The sequence below is a fragment of the Carettochelys insculpta genome, chromosome 1 (genome assembly GCF_033958435.1).
Source record: "Carettochelys insculpta isolate YL-2023 chromosome 1, ASM3395843v1, whole genome shotgun sequence".
In the NCBI taxonomy this organism is placed as follows: domain Eukaryota; kingdom Metazoa; phylum Chordata; order Testudines; family Carettochelyidae; genus Carettochelys; species Carettochelys insculpta.
In genome coordinates this window covers 2,779,336-2,793,922 of record NC_134137.1, presented here as the reverse complement: position 1 = coordinate 2,793,922, position 14,587 = coordinate 2,779,336, and the positions used below count along the sequence as shown (strand labels likewise).

The following is a 14,587-nucleotide window of genomic DNA, read 5'->3' as shown; positions in this document are numbered from 1 at the left end:
ATGTGGTGCTGCGCAACGTCGAAGTTGAACATCGATGTTGCCAGCCCTGGAGGACGTGTAGACGTCATTCATCGAAATAGCCTATTTCGATGTTGCTACATCGAAATAAGCTATTTCGATGTTGGCTTCACGTGTAGATGTAGCCCAAGAGGAAAATAAATAAATAAATAAAAAAGAAAACAAAAACATCAAACAATTACACAAAGCAACAGACTGTGCTGCCACAATATCTAATTTTAGTGACTCTGGGTACGCAACTTTCTTGGGACAGAAGTCAGTAGTTGGAACAGAGACCCTTGTTCCACATTTCAGTGACTTACTTACAATGGGGTTTCCCAAGAATGAAATCAGCCCTCATGGATCCTTTTCTGCTTGTTCACAGGGTGAGAGCTCTTCCTGCCCAGCTCGGACTCGAAGCATGATATGTCTGAACATCAGCTCTAACTCCCACCCTGACACCTTCCTGCTGGTTGGTATCCCAGGATTGGAGGAGGCCCAGTTCTGGATTGCATTCCCTTTCTTCATCATGTATGTCATTGCTGTTGTGGGAAATGCCATTGTTCTCTTTGTTATAAAGACAGAGCCGAACCTGCATGAGCCCATGTACCTTTTCCTGGCCATGCTGGCCATCAATGACCTGGTCCTGTGCACATCCACCATACCCAAAATGTTGAGTATCTTCTGGCTGGGCTCCAGGGAGATCGGGTTCCATGCCTGCCTTACCCAGTTGTTCTTCGTCCATGTCTTCTCCTCAGTGGAGTCAGGTGTGCTCATGGCTATGGCCTTGGATCGTTATGTGGCCATCTGCTATCCCCTCCGACACTCCAGCATCCTCTCCGTCCCAGCCATAGTGACCATGGGCAGCCTGGTGCTGGCACGTGGGGTCCTTCTCGTGAGCCCCTTCTCTCTCCACGTGCACAGTCTGCCCTTCTGCCAGGACTGCCCCATCTTTCACGCATACTGTGATCATATGGCTGTGGTGAAGCTGGTGTGTGGGGACACTACAGTCAGTGTCATTTATGGCCTGTTTGTGGTTTTTATGGTGGGGGGGTTTGATGTGTTTATCATTTCTGTGTCCTACGCTATGATCCTGCAAGCCGTACTGAGGTTCCCATCCACAGGCTCCCGTCTCAAAGCCTTCAGCACCTGCGCATCGCACTTGTGCGTCATCTTGGCATTTTACATCCCTGCTCTCTTTACCTTCCTCACCCACCGCTTTGGCCACAGTATCCCTCACCATGTCCACATCATAGCAGCCAATCTCTACCTAGTAGTGCCGCCCACGTTAAACCCTATTGTATACGGGGTGACAACCAAACAGATCCGGGAGAGGATATTCTATTTCTTCCAGCAGAAAGGAATGTGAGCAATGTGCACCTGTCTAATTGAATTAGGTTTATACAACTTTCACCACCATGGCCACTGATCCACTGAGAATGTGCCATTGTTCACAATAATGTGTGCTCATACGGCTGTCACCATGGAATCCAAGGAGCTCCATCTTCCCTTCCTGCCCCAGGAAGGCGCCTAGTCACATCAGCTCAGAGGGAGCTCCAAAATCAAATATGAGATGGAGACCTCTTCTCTTATCTCCAGTGATACCCACAGCCTGAGTGGTGTATGGCTCATGGTTGGTGATCTCTGTGGACCTCTATTATCCATCACTCCAGCAATGTGTTGTACAACAAAAATAATGTGAAGAAATCCCACGGGCATAGTTGGTTTCAAAAAATCATGTCTATCAAATGTACCCCAACGTGCAAGCCTCAGCTAGACTTGAAATGCTGTTCTGTGCTGCTCTGAATTATTTATTCTGGCTTCTGTAATGTAAAACACTTGGATTAGTATTACTGGGCTCACAAACGGCTCCGAGGGAAAATACTCAAACCCTATACGCTACCATTATTAATGCTTGATTCATTACACAGCGGCTCAGTGCCATATGTAGATAGGGAAACCATACAGCAGAAAAAAAAACACTGGTCTTTTCCTGAAGAGATTCCATTTTATTTCAAACAAAAGTTCCTGAAACACCCAAGAATACAATTATCCGATAGGCAGCTGTGTTAGTCTGTATCTTTGAGAACAAGAAGAAGTCCTGTGGCACCTTATAGACTAACAGATATTTTGGAGCATAAGCTTTCACGGACAAAGACCCGCTTCATCATATGCATGAGTGAGGGGTGGGGGTCAGAGGGGTATTTAATTAAAGGTCTCTTTAAATACCCCTCTGAACCACCCCCCACTCATGCATCTGATGAAGTGGATCTTTGCCCATAAAAGCCTGTGCTCCAAAATATCTGTTAGTCTGTAAGGTGCCACAGGACTTTTTGTTGTTCCCAGCAATGCAAAGTGGAAAATGGCCAGCAAGTGGTGTTCAACCTTATTTGGTGGAGGACTGGCCTAAGAGACAGGCACACACATGACTCTCATGGCAATGAGACACAGACACCCATCAGCTTCCTGGGAGTCCGATAGGACGGTGAGACAGAGGCACATGCCCAGCTTGCGTGAGAAGAACGGAGCAGAGAGACACAGACACACACTGGGTCCTGAGAGGGGAACAGGGCTGAGAGCCTCAGACACACGCTTGGCACCTGTGAGGGAAATGGGGCTGAGAGATGCAGACAAACTCCCCACGCCGTGTGAACAATGGGGGCTGAGGGATGCAGTCACGTCTCACTTCCTGAAGACCCTAGAAGCAGCAGTGCAGTGGCAGACACACCAAGCACACAAAAGACAGACTGGGGAGCTGAGGCGCCGGCAGACCCCCACCCCTTTCAGCGGGGAGGCATCTGAGGGGGATACTCAGAACACACCTCTTGCAGGCTGGTAGATAGGAGTGGGGACCAGTTTGTCCCCTCGCTAACAGTGCGACCACTAAGGCAAAGCTGATCTGTGGTGTACGCTTCAGTCACTCTATGCATCAGCATCATCATCATCATCAGTAACCGAGGGCTCAGGGCCCGTTGGTGTCTGTTGCCTCTCTCACTATTTCCTTCCACCTCTCCCTGTCCAGTGCAGAGCGGCTCAGTTTCTGCAGACCAGCTCCGCACCAACCTGCTACATCCTCTACCCATTCCCTGTGGGGTCGGCCTCTCCTGTCGGAACCACCCATTATGTTGTAGCTTCCATTTTGTAACCTTCTGCAGCAGGTTCTCTTTCGGCTGTATCTTCCTATATAATTCCTCATTGGTGACCTTCTGCATCCATCCTATTCTGTGCAGTTTGTGTAAAATACTATATTTCTGCTAACCTCATCCACAGCTATCCCAGTACTTCTAGATCCTCATCTCAGGACCACTGGTGGACATAACAAGGGCTGTACCAGTTTACATCTGGTACAGAAACATGATACAGTGTCCGGGGGGAGAATAAGGACATAACCAGAAAGAAATCGGCAATAACAATTGCAGACCAATGGAACAGCAACAAAAGAGACAGGGTAACTTCGGCATGCCACTCTTCAATGCCCCCAAGAGCTTGTGCCTTGACAGACCTCACCAAACAATAAGTGTAATGGGGGGGGTGGATCTTTAAAAACAGTGATCACTGGATTTCTGATGACAGGGAGATCTATGTGGTGAAGTGTTTGCTGGGTGTGATGGAAGCAGATTTCACGGGACTCCTAGACAGACTCAGGTGTAGTGCTGAAGAGGAGCTGGTGTCTGTATGTTCCAACGGTATAGCAATAGGTACTGGAGAGTTCCTGTAGGCCAAAAGTAGGCCACCGGGTTAGAAATGCAAGTCCAGGACACCCACAGTAGCATTCTGAGAATATTTGTTCTAGTTCCACATGCTGGGCAAGGCAGATGGGCAGAGCTGCAGGGTCTCAGGGCATGGATATGAAGATGGCGAAGGAAGGATGGGTTTAAATTTCTTATGAACGACAGAATGTGTGGGAAAAGGAGGAGCCCACCCAGAAAGGACAGGCTGCATCTAAACCAGAATGGAACCAGATTTCTGGCATGCAAAATTAAGAAGTTCAAAGAGGAAGTTTTACCCTCAGAGCTGTGGGAAAGCTGTCAGTGCTGAGAATCACATTGTGATGAGCTATCTGTCCCTGACTGGTGGAGAAATGGTTAAAAGGAACCCTGGGGAGGTGGTACAATCAACAATGAATCAGAAGGAGGCATCAAGGAGCAGCCAGTGAGAGTACAGGAGGCCCATATCTAATGAAGTGTGCAGGGCAGAGTGGTCAGTTCCCCCTCGGGAGCTACAGGATTCCTGAAAGGCTGGTGGAACTGCCAGCCCCTGCACAGAGCAGTGCTAGGCAGGGTTACTTTGATTGAGGAAGCTCCAAGCCAATGATTGGCAAACTGAGGTCTTGACACAAGGGCAGAGGAGATGATGAAGAGTCTGCCAGAAAGTGGCCCAGGAAAGCTGGCTTGACGTTCGGGCCCAACGGTTAGTGGTCAATGGCTCAATATCTGAATGGCAGTTGGTTTCAAGCTCAGTGCCCCAAGGTTTGGTTCTTGGGCTGGTGTTGTTCAACATCTTTATTAATGATCTGGATGAGGGACTGGATTGCACCCTGTCATGGCTCCTTCCCCACTCTAGCAAGATAAATGCAGAAGAGGGGGCCAGCAGAAGTACATCCAAAACCTTATCTACCAGGTTTTGGTATAAACTTCCCCCCCAAAACCCTAAAACTCTTAGATTTTGGGGATAAAATTTGCTGCCACCACCCAAGTAATAATAAGGAAACCAGGGAGAGATGACTTGGGAAATTTTAGCCCCAAAAGTAAAAACCAGAACACAAACATTAACCAATACCAGGTTAATAAAAAGAAAAAGAGAGAACGTTTATTATGACAACAATATTCGTGTTGCAAGCCTCATGACTAGATGGGAGAGTCACAAAGTAAAACACACGGGGAGTCTCCACCATGGGCCTAGAACTTAGTTACAAGGAGAGTAAAATAACATTTCTAAAAAGTGCACAGACATCAGATCCCACTTCCCAAACCATAAAACAGCAAAGCCTAATGGATCTATCTAAACTTTACCCTACTTACAGAAGATTGGAGGGTCTGTTCTTGGAGGCAGATATTCTGTGTCTCTCTCCCTCATGTCTGGAAAGAAGAAGAAAGAGACAGAGAACAGAAGAGGGAGGAGCCAATATTCAATTCTTATTACATTCCTATAGGCCAACACCACCTGTCTAAGGAGGTTAACCCTTTTCCTCCCAGGCTGCTGGTTAACCCTCATAATTATGACATAATTATGACCCTCAGGAAGCTTGCAGACAACACTAAGCTAGGGAGGGAGGTAGATACATTGGAGGGTAGAGATAGGATCGAGTGACCTGGATAAATTGGAGGATTGGACCAAATGAAATGTGATGCATCTCAACAAGGAGAAGTACAGAGTCCTGCACTTGGGGCAGAAGAATCCCAAGCGTTGTTACAGGCCTGGGACTGACTGGCTAAGCAGCAGTATGACAGAAAGGGACCTAGAGGTTATGGTGGGTGAAAGGCTGGATATGAGTAAACAGTGTGCCCTTGTAACCAAGAAGGTTAACAGCATATTAAGGTGCATTAAGAGGAGCACTGGCCATGTCTACACTAGCCCAAAACTTCAAAAGGGCCATGCAAATGGCCATTTCAAAGTTTACTAATGAAGCGCTGAAATACATACTCAGTGCCTCATTAGAATGCCAACAGCCGCAGCACTTCAAAATTGACACGGCTCACCACTGTGCGGCTCATCCAGATGGGGCTCCTTTTCAAAAGGACCCCGGCAACTTCGAAATCCCCTTATTCCCACCTGCTGTTAGGAATAAGGGAATTGCGAAGTATCTGGGGTCCTTTCGAAAGGGAGCCCTGTCTGAACCAGCTGCGTGGTGGTGACCCACGTCAATTTCAAAGTGTCGCGGCTGCCAGCATTCTAATGAGGAGCTGAATATGTATTTCAGGGCTTCATTAGTAAACTTTGGGCTAGTGCAGACCTAGCCATTGTGAGCAGATATGAAAAAGTGGTTGTTTTCCTTTGTTTGGCACTAGTGAGGCTGCATCTGGAATATTGTGTCCTGTTTTGGGCCCCCCAGTATTAATAGGACGTGAAAGTTAGATATGATCAGAGACACACATCTAGAACTGGAAGGGAACTAGAGGAGGTCATCTAGTCCAGTCCCCCGCCCTCTTGGTAGGACCAAGCACCATCCCTAACATCTATTTGCCCCGGTTCCTAAATGGCCTCTTTAAGGATTGAGCTCTCAAGACTGTAGCTAGCAAGCCCATGCTCAAACCACTTAGCTATCTCTCCCTGCGAACACTAGCCCTAAGCTGGAGCAAGTTCAGCAGAGGGCAACTGATATGATTAAAGGGCTGGAGCACATGAGCTATGAGGAGAGGCTGAGGAATTTTGGCTTATTTAGTTTGGAGAACAGAAGACTGAGGGGTGATTTAATAGCAGCCTTCAACTTCCTGAAGGGGAGCTCTAAAGAGGGTGGAGAGAAACTGTTCTCAGTGGTGTCAGATGGCAGAACAAGGAGCAACGGTCTGAAGTTACAGAGGAAGAGGAGTAGTTTGGATATTAGGAAAAACGACTTCCGCAGGAGGGTTGTGAAGCACTGGAATGCGTTGCCTAGTGAAGTGGTGGAATCTCCATCCCTCGAGGTTTTTAAGTCCCATCTTGACAAGGTTCTGGCTGGGATGACTTAGTTGGGGTTGATCCTGCTTTGGGCAGGGGGCTGGACTCGATGACCTCCTGAGGTCCCTTCCAGCCCTGGGATTCTGTGATTCTATGAAAGTAGTTTGAGATGTTGGGGGATTGGCAGCATATGGGTGCTGGATATAGGGTCCCTAGGTTGGGACCAAGAGTAGCTGGTGGGCCTGGTTCCCTCACTTTGCCTCCAGTTGTCCCTGAGGAGAGTGGCTGGAGAGGGGTGGTTTTCTGCCACTGACAGCAAGTGTTTAGGAAACAAGGACTGCAGTTGGCCCCTGAGGAGAGTTTTGATCAGAGGACTGTTGTTCTCTCAGAAGGGGGCAGAGCCAAGTGAGTGTGAGTAGAGGCCATCACACTTTTCCAGTCAGGGGTAGGTGGGGAAAGCTCGAACATCAGTTGACATTAGAAAGTGAGGCAGGTAGTGAAGATTGAGGTCAATGACTTAACACTACAAGTTTGACCTTAACCTTCCCTATAAATGGAGGAAAAGAAAATATTTTGCAAAAGCTCCTCCTGCCTAACCAACAGGCAGATTGCATTACTGGTGCCAGGGAAGACAGGCCTCTCCCAGGCCTAAGTTAGATATACTAGACTGGCCTCTTGACAGATGGACATATAAAAGCAAAGCCTGAACCAAAGTACCCTACTCAAACTACAATCAAGATAGCAAAGGCTACACAGGTGAAGCTATACTTGATTCCAATCCACATCTGAGGAATTTGGGTATGGTCAGGTAGCCCAAGAGACTGACAGTGGCAGAATGCCGAAAAGGAACTTGGACAGGTGACCTGCTCATGTGACAGGCTCCACTTTGGACATGCAACCACACAGCTGGGAACCATGGATTTCCCTCCACACGTCAGGCCTTGAGGTTCCTTCATCTTCTCTTCATTCTTGCTCATCACTTCAGAAGCAACTCTGCTATGAACCGAGCCTGGAAGGATTACTTCCCCATGATGAAAAAGGATGTACTCCAGACACTTTCAAAATAGCAGTTTATTACATCTGCTGGCAGCCTGAATCAAGAATTTTGTGACTCATATGTGTAGTTTTATTGTTTTAACAATTTTACTCTTACCCTATTCGTCAGTGTTATTAATAACACTTTAGATTTTAAATTCTAAAGGAATGACCCAGCGTGCTCCTTTGGGTAAGGTCTGAGACACTCATTGACCTGGGAATGTGGCCGGCCCTGTGGCATTGGAAGAACCTGTTTGGATTCAGTGAGATTGGGTTTCGTAATCTCTCACCTGTGTGCGGAGGATGCTCCTTGTGGCGCAAGGGGAGCTGGCGTGTCTGCAGGAAGTGCTTGTGTGATGTCTTGCTGGCCACAGTAGCAACAGAAGTGCTCTGCTCTGTGTGACTGGTTTGGAGCCTGGTAGTAGACGAACCCCTATCCAGGGCCGTCAGTAGCCCAGGTTTAAGCAATTTGCCCTGGTCTGGCTCTCTCTGCTGTACCTGGAGAAACCTCTTTTTTTGCAATATTGTAGTCGGGAGGATTCACACCTTGTGATGAGAATATGTGACTCTGGACTCCATTTTATTTCTGTTGTTTTTAGCTAACTATGCTGGATACTTTCTCTTGGAAAAATCACTTTCCCTGAATATGACAGAAGCTGCAAAAGATGGAAGTGACATAATCACTTGGCCTCCCTCCACCCAGGACTCAACACCCAGAACACCTTAGAAGCAAGGTCTAAACAGGGGATGTGATCCCAGGTGGGGGGGATTTCTATCCTTCTTATGGATGATTGTTGGTCAATTTGTAACAGCAGGCTGAGACAGAGATTGATTTAAATATTGTCTAGGGTCTGGAAATTATCCTTGTTTCTTAGGTCCCCAACTTTGCTCTGTAAACTATTATTTATACAAAAAGCAGTCAAGTAGTACTTTAAAGACTAGCAAAATAGTTTATTAGGTGAGCTTTTGTGGGACAGACCCACTTCTTCAGACCATAGTCAGACTGGACCAGACTCAATATTTAAGGCACAGAGAACCAAAAACAGTAAGCAAGGAGGACATCAGAAAAAGATAATCCAGGTGAGCAAATCAGAGAGTGGCGGGGGGGAGGTCAAGAATTAGATTAAGCAAAGTGTGCAGACGAGCCCCTATAGTGACTCAGAAAGTTCCCATCCCGGTTTAAACCATGTGTTAATGTGCCGAATTTGAATATAAAAGCCAGCTTGGCTGCCAATTATATTGAAATTCGGCACATTAGCACATGGTTTAAACTGGGACAGGAACTTTCCGAGTCACTATAGGGGCACATCTGCATACGTGGCTTAATCTAATTCTTGACCTCCCCTCTCACTCTTCCACTCTCTGATTTGTTCACCTTGATTATCTTTTTCTGATTTGTCCTCCTTGCTTACTGTTTTTGGTTCTCTGTGCCTTAAATATTGAGTCTGTTCTGGTCTGGCTATGGTCTGAAGAAGTGGGTCTGTCCCACGAAAGCTCACCTAATAAACCATTTTGCTAGTCTTTAAAGTGCTACTTGACTGCTTTTTGTTTTGATAGTGTATAGACTAGCACGGCTTCCTCTCTGTTACTATTCAGTATTATTTATAGTTACAGATAATCTATCCTTAATAAATCTTCACAAAACAAACCAGCAACCATTTAGCACTTAAAAGACTGAAAAAATAATTTCTTAGGTGATGATCTTTCATGGGACAGAGCCACTTGGTCAGACCTGGATAAAAGCTTATCCCCTAATAAATTGCTTTGTCAGTCTTTAAAGTGCAGCATGGAACATGTAACTCAGGTTTGTTTTGTGGAAGATACAAACTAACATGTATCAGAAGGGAAGCAGTGTTAGTCTGTATCTTTAAAAACAACATGAAGCCCTGTGGAGCCTTGTAGACTAGCAGATAGTTTGGAGCATAAGCTTTCATGGGCAAAGATCCACTTCATAAAATCTATTGTCTTTTACCTAAAACACTGTGTTGTTTGAAATGTAAAGGGGAAATCTGCTCGGTACTAGGGGCTGCTGAATTGTCCTCCCCACACTCATGGAGAGAAGGACTATATAATGCATTTACATTGACCAGGCTTGTGACAAGAGCAAGATGGTGCAGCTCTGGGGCTGGGATCTGGAGACACTGGATGCAGCCTCTCTAACTGTGATTCATGAGAGTCTGGAGAAAACAGCCATGCACTGTAGATGGGTGTGCACCAGGCTGTGTATTGAAGAGTAAACACAACACCTTGGATGTTTGCTGCATGTCACAACCTCACCATGTGATGAGAGCTGGATGGTAAACCCCAGAGTAGTCCATCACCCTTACCCAGGGAACAAGCCCTGCTAGGCCATTAGTCCTTTGCCCTCTTGTTGTGTTCTGTCACTGAGAGCATGACCATGGTTATCACAGGGAAGTTGGGATTCCTTAGTTTGGTGTCATTGGAGATATTTCTGTAGTGGGGGTGCTGAGCTTCACCCATAACCCCCCCCCATACACACACACACACACACTTCTGCCCTCCGCCACGTACTATCTGCCTTTCTATCCTAAGAACTTATAGAGTATCTCACTCTAAAGAGACATCAACATTTCCCCAAGTTTTCTTCCTGATGAACTTTATTATTTTTTTTCATATATACACAAATACACCATAGTGACAGTTCCTCCCTGATTCAGCCCAGAGTCCCAGAGTTCTCATCTCCCTTGGGAAAGTCCCTTAATTACTGTTTACAGCAAAATCTGTATAACAAGCACAGAACCATAGACACAGACTGTGCGGATATTGCCTGGAGTAACTCAGGTCTCCACAATCTTTGCATCCAGACGCCACTTCTCTCCAAGGGGCTGAGCAGCCTGCACAGATCTATATTACAGACAGCTCACATCCCTGTGTTGGCTCAGTGTGGGATGTTGCTACAGATGCTGGAGTGAAAGAGGTGTGCGATACAGCTGCTTGAGGGGGATTCCCCACGGAGACTCTTCCACCGCAGCATTCACAGGTGCGTAGGAGGTATTTATTACTTAGCAGGTGACCTGCTAAACCAACACACTGAAATATCACAACAGAGAAGGAGCCATGCTTGTCTATATACTATCAAAACAAAAGAGCAGCCACGTAGCACTTTAAAGACTAGCAAAATAATTCATTAGGTGAGCTTCTCCAAGAAAGCTCACTTAATAAGTCATTTTGTTAGCATTTAAAGTGCTACTTGACTGCTTTTTTGTTTTGATTATAATATCGATTTGATGGGAGAGAGAGGAAATCTATTGTTTTTTCCAGACTTCTCAACCACTAACCATCCCAGGCCCTAAGAAGAGCTGATAAATTTGCTGTAATATCATGGACCAAAACCAAACAGAGCCTGATAGATTTGTGGAGGTTCAGTCCATCAATGGCGATTCACCAGGTCAGGTAGGGAAGGTGTCCCTAGAATCTCTTCATCGGAGATTGCAAAAAGAGTCTTCTGTTCTTAAAATTCCCCCCCTTTCTATGCCTCCCCAACTCATGGCTGCATTTCATGGCACAGCGGATTGTGCATGAAGAAAGTTGGTAGGAGATTTACAATACAATGCTGATTTTTAGGACAGACCCCTTAATTCCCTTGGTATTAAAAACTGAATAAAAACCACAGGAGCTATCTATGTGTTCATACATACAGATGGTCACCTCTCCATATTTCATCTCAGGGTTCTGCTTGTTAACAGGGTGAGAGGTGACTTTTAGCTGATGGGTTACATAGATGTGCTAGGGCTTTTGAAAGGATCAGTTATAAGACTATTTCAACTTGTTCAGCACATTTTTTCCCCTGGGCTTCATTGAAGGAAGCGACTGAAAAGGTATGGATGACACTTTCTCAAAAAAATGCTTCCAGAACCAGACTTCAAGTATCGAAAATTTCAGTCCAAATAATGAGGCTTGGAGAGGTAACCAAGTGAGTATGTATCTCCAATAACAATGAGGAGTCAGGTAGTACCTTAAATACTAACAAATGTATTTAGTCATAAGCTGTTGTGGGCAAAGCCCCAACACATCAGGTGCATGAGAGTGGTCGTTATTAATTCTGAATTTCCACTTTAATGCATCAGACAATGTGGGTCTTTGCCCATGAAAGAATGTGTAAAAAGACTTGGACTTTTTAGCTTGGATAAGAGATTTAGTCATTGAGTTTCATAAAATCATAAGCAGTGTGGCCAGAGTGAGTAAGAAAATGTTATTTTCTCTTTCCTTTAAGGTGTGATCATGGGCATCACCAAGTTAAATTAACAGGCAGCAGGTTTCAAACAAAGAAAAGAAGCCCAAAGTGTGGAATTTATTCCCAGTGGATGCTGTGAAAGGCAAAACTATAATCAGGTGGAAAAAAAGTAATAGCTAAATTCCTGGAGAGTAAATACATCAGTGGCCATTAGTCAGGCTGAGTAAGGATGGTGTCCCTAACTTCTGTCTGCAAGAAGCTGTGAATGCTTGTTTTTCACAGGCTCTGCTAACATTGAACCAGTTCTGCCCTGCGAGGGCATAGTTCTAGTGCTCCCCACATAGGAAACCAACCCCGGATGAGATCCACACCCACAAATAGTATCAACAGTCTCATGGGACTGTTTCATACAGTGAAAGTTTATCAGGTTTTATCAATCATTTTATCAATCAAAGAGCAATATTCACAGTGCTTGTTCCAACCCAGGTAACAGTCATTTACACTAGACCTGATAGTAAACCAAAGTATATTTATTAAGTGCAAAAAGCATTATTGCATAGATTCATAGACAACAGAAGAGGAGGGAACATTGTGAGGTCATTTTGTCCAATCCTCTGTCCTGACAGCAGGCTCAAACACCATCCATATCATCCCTGTTAGATATTCATCCAACCTGTTCTTAAACATCTCCAATGGGAGGGATTCAAAAACTACCCTTGGCAATGTATTCCAGTGCTTAAACACTAAAAGTGTTTTCTTGAAAGAGACTTGACTCCTTGACTCTACGTAGACTATGGATCGCGCCCTTCATAGTTCCATTTGGGATCATCATTTGCAGTGTCAACTGTGACAATGTCGGAGCAAAGATGCATCCTTTTTTGATGCCACTTCTGATGCTGAAAACATTCAATAATGTCTTGTCATATTACTCTTCAAAATAAGTTGCTAAATACAGATGAAAAGAAAAGAAATTACCTAAGCAATTTATTTCATGATGATTCTTAAGTTTAAAAGCTGTTCTTTTTCAGACATAATATTAAAGTCAGAGACATTTTATTTCCCTTTGAAATGGGTCTCCAGCTCTCTTCAAAAACAACAAGAAGTCTTGTGGTACCTTATAGACTAACAGATATTTTGGAGCATAAGCTTTCATGGGCAAAGACCCACTTCATCAGATGCATGAGTAGGGGTGTGCAATGCCATCAACAATTTCTGTCCGAGGATCCCACTGAGGAATACACAAAGAAACTACAGCATCTGCTCAAGACCCTCCCTATAAAACACAGGAACAGATTTACACAGACACACCCCTTGAACCCAAACCAGGTTTATTCTACCTGCTACCCAAGATCCATAAACCTGGAAATTCCGGACCCCCCATCGTCTCAGGCATTGGCACCCTCACCACAGGATTATCTGGATATGTGGACTCTCTACCTAGACCCTATGCTACCAGCTCCACCAACTTTCTTCGAGACACCACCGACTTCCTCAGGAAACTACAATCCATTGGTGACCTTCCTGAAAACACCATCCTGGCCACCATGGATGTAGAGGCCTTTTACACCAATATCCCACATAAAGATGGTAGCCAAGCTGTTAGGAACATTATCCCTGATGAGACTGAGGCACAAATGGTGGCGGAGCTTTGTGACTTTGTCCCCACCCACAACTATTTCAGATTTGAGGACAATTATACCTTCAAACCAGAGGCACTGCTATGGGTACCCGCATGGCCCCACACTATGCCAAAATTTTTATGGCTGACCTGGAAAAATGCTTTCTCAGTTCTCATCCCCTAGAGCACCTCCTCTACCTGCACTACCTTCATGACATCTTCATCATCTGGGCCCATGGGAAGGAGGCTCTTGAAGAGTTCCAGTGTGATTTCAGCAGTTTCCACCCCACCATTAACCTTAGCCTGGACCAGTCCACACAAGAAATTCACTTCCTGGACACTACTGTGCAGAAAAGCAACAGTCACATAAATACCACCCTATACTGAAAACCCACGGACTGCTATGCTTATCTACACGCCTCCAGCTTCCATCCAGGCACTACACTATCCATTGTTTACAGCCAGGCACTAAGATACAAGCGTATTTGCTCTGATCCATCAAACAATGACAAACATCTACAAGACCTTTACCAAGCTTTCCTCACACTAAAATACACACCTAAGGAAGTGAGGAAACAGATTGATAGAGCCACACTGGTACCCAGAAGCCACCTGCTACACGACAGGCCTCGCAAGGAAAATAAGAAAACAGCACTGACCATCACATACAGCCCCCACCTAAGGCCTCTCCAGCGCATCATCTGTGATCTGCAACCCGTCCTGAACAATGATCTTTCACTCTCACAGACTATGGGAGGCAGGCCTGTCCTCGCCTACAGACAGCCTGCCAGCCTTAAACAAATCCTCACCCGCCACTACAAATCACAAACCAATGACTCTAGGTCTGGAACCAGCCCCAGCAACAAACCTCACTTCCAACTCTGCTCACATATCTACACCATTGACATCATCACAGGACCTAACACCAACTATGCCAGCAGGGGCTCCTTTAACTGCACATCTAATAATATAATGTATGCCATCATGTGCCAGCAATGCCCCACTGCAATTTCCTTTGGCCAGACTGGACAGTCTCTCTGTAAAAGAATAAATGGACATAAATCAGACATCAGGAATTGTAATGTACAGAAGCCTTTGGGGGAACACTTCAATCTCCCTGGACACTCAGTGGCAGATTTAAGGGT

At 45.5% G+C, this 14,587-nt stretch overlaps 1 protein-coding gene across 1 annotated transcript; it reads left to right on the top strand.

The window, feature by feature from the left end:
- Nucleotides 1–418: 418 nt before the first annotated feature.
- Nucleotides 419–1,366, top strand: LOC142001913 (olfactory receptor 52R1-like). The gene has a single exon (XM_074977575.1). The coding sequence runs from the start codon at nucleotides 419–421 to the stop codon at nucleotides 1,364–1,366; it is 948 nt and encodes a 315-aa protein (XP_074833676.1).
- Nucleotides 1,367–14,587: the final 13,221 nt, after the last annotated feature.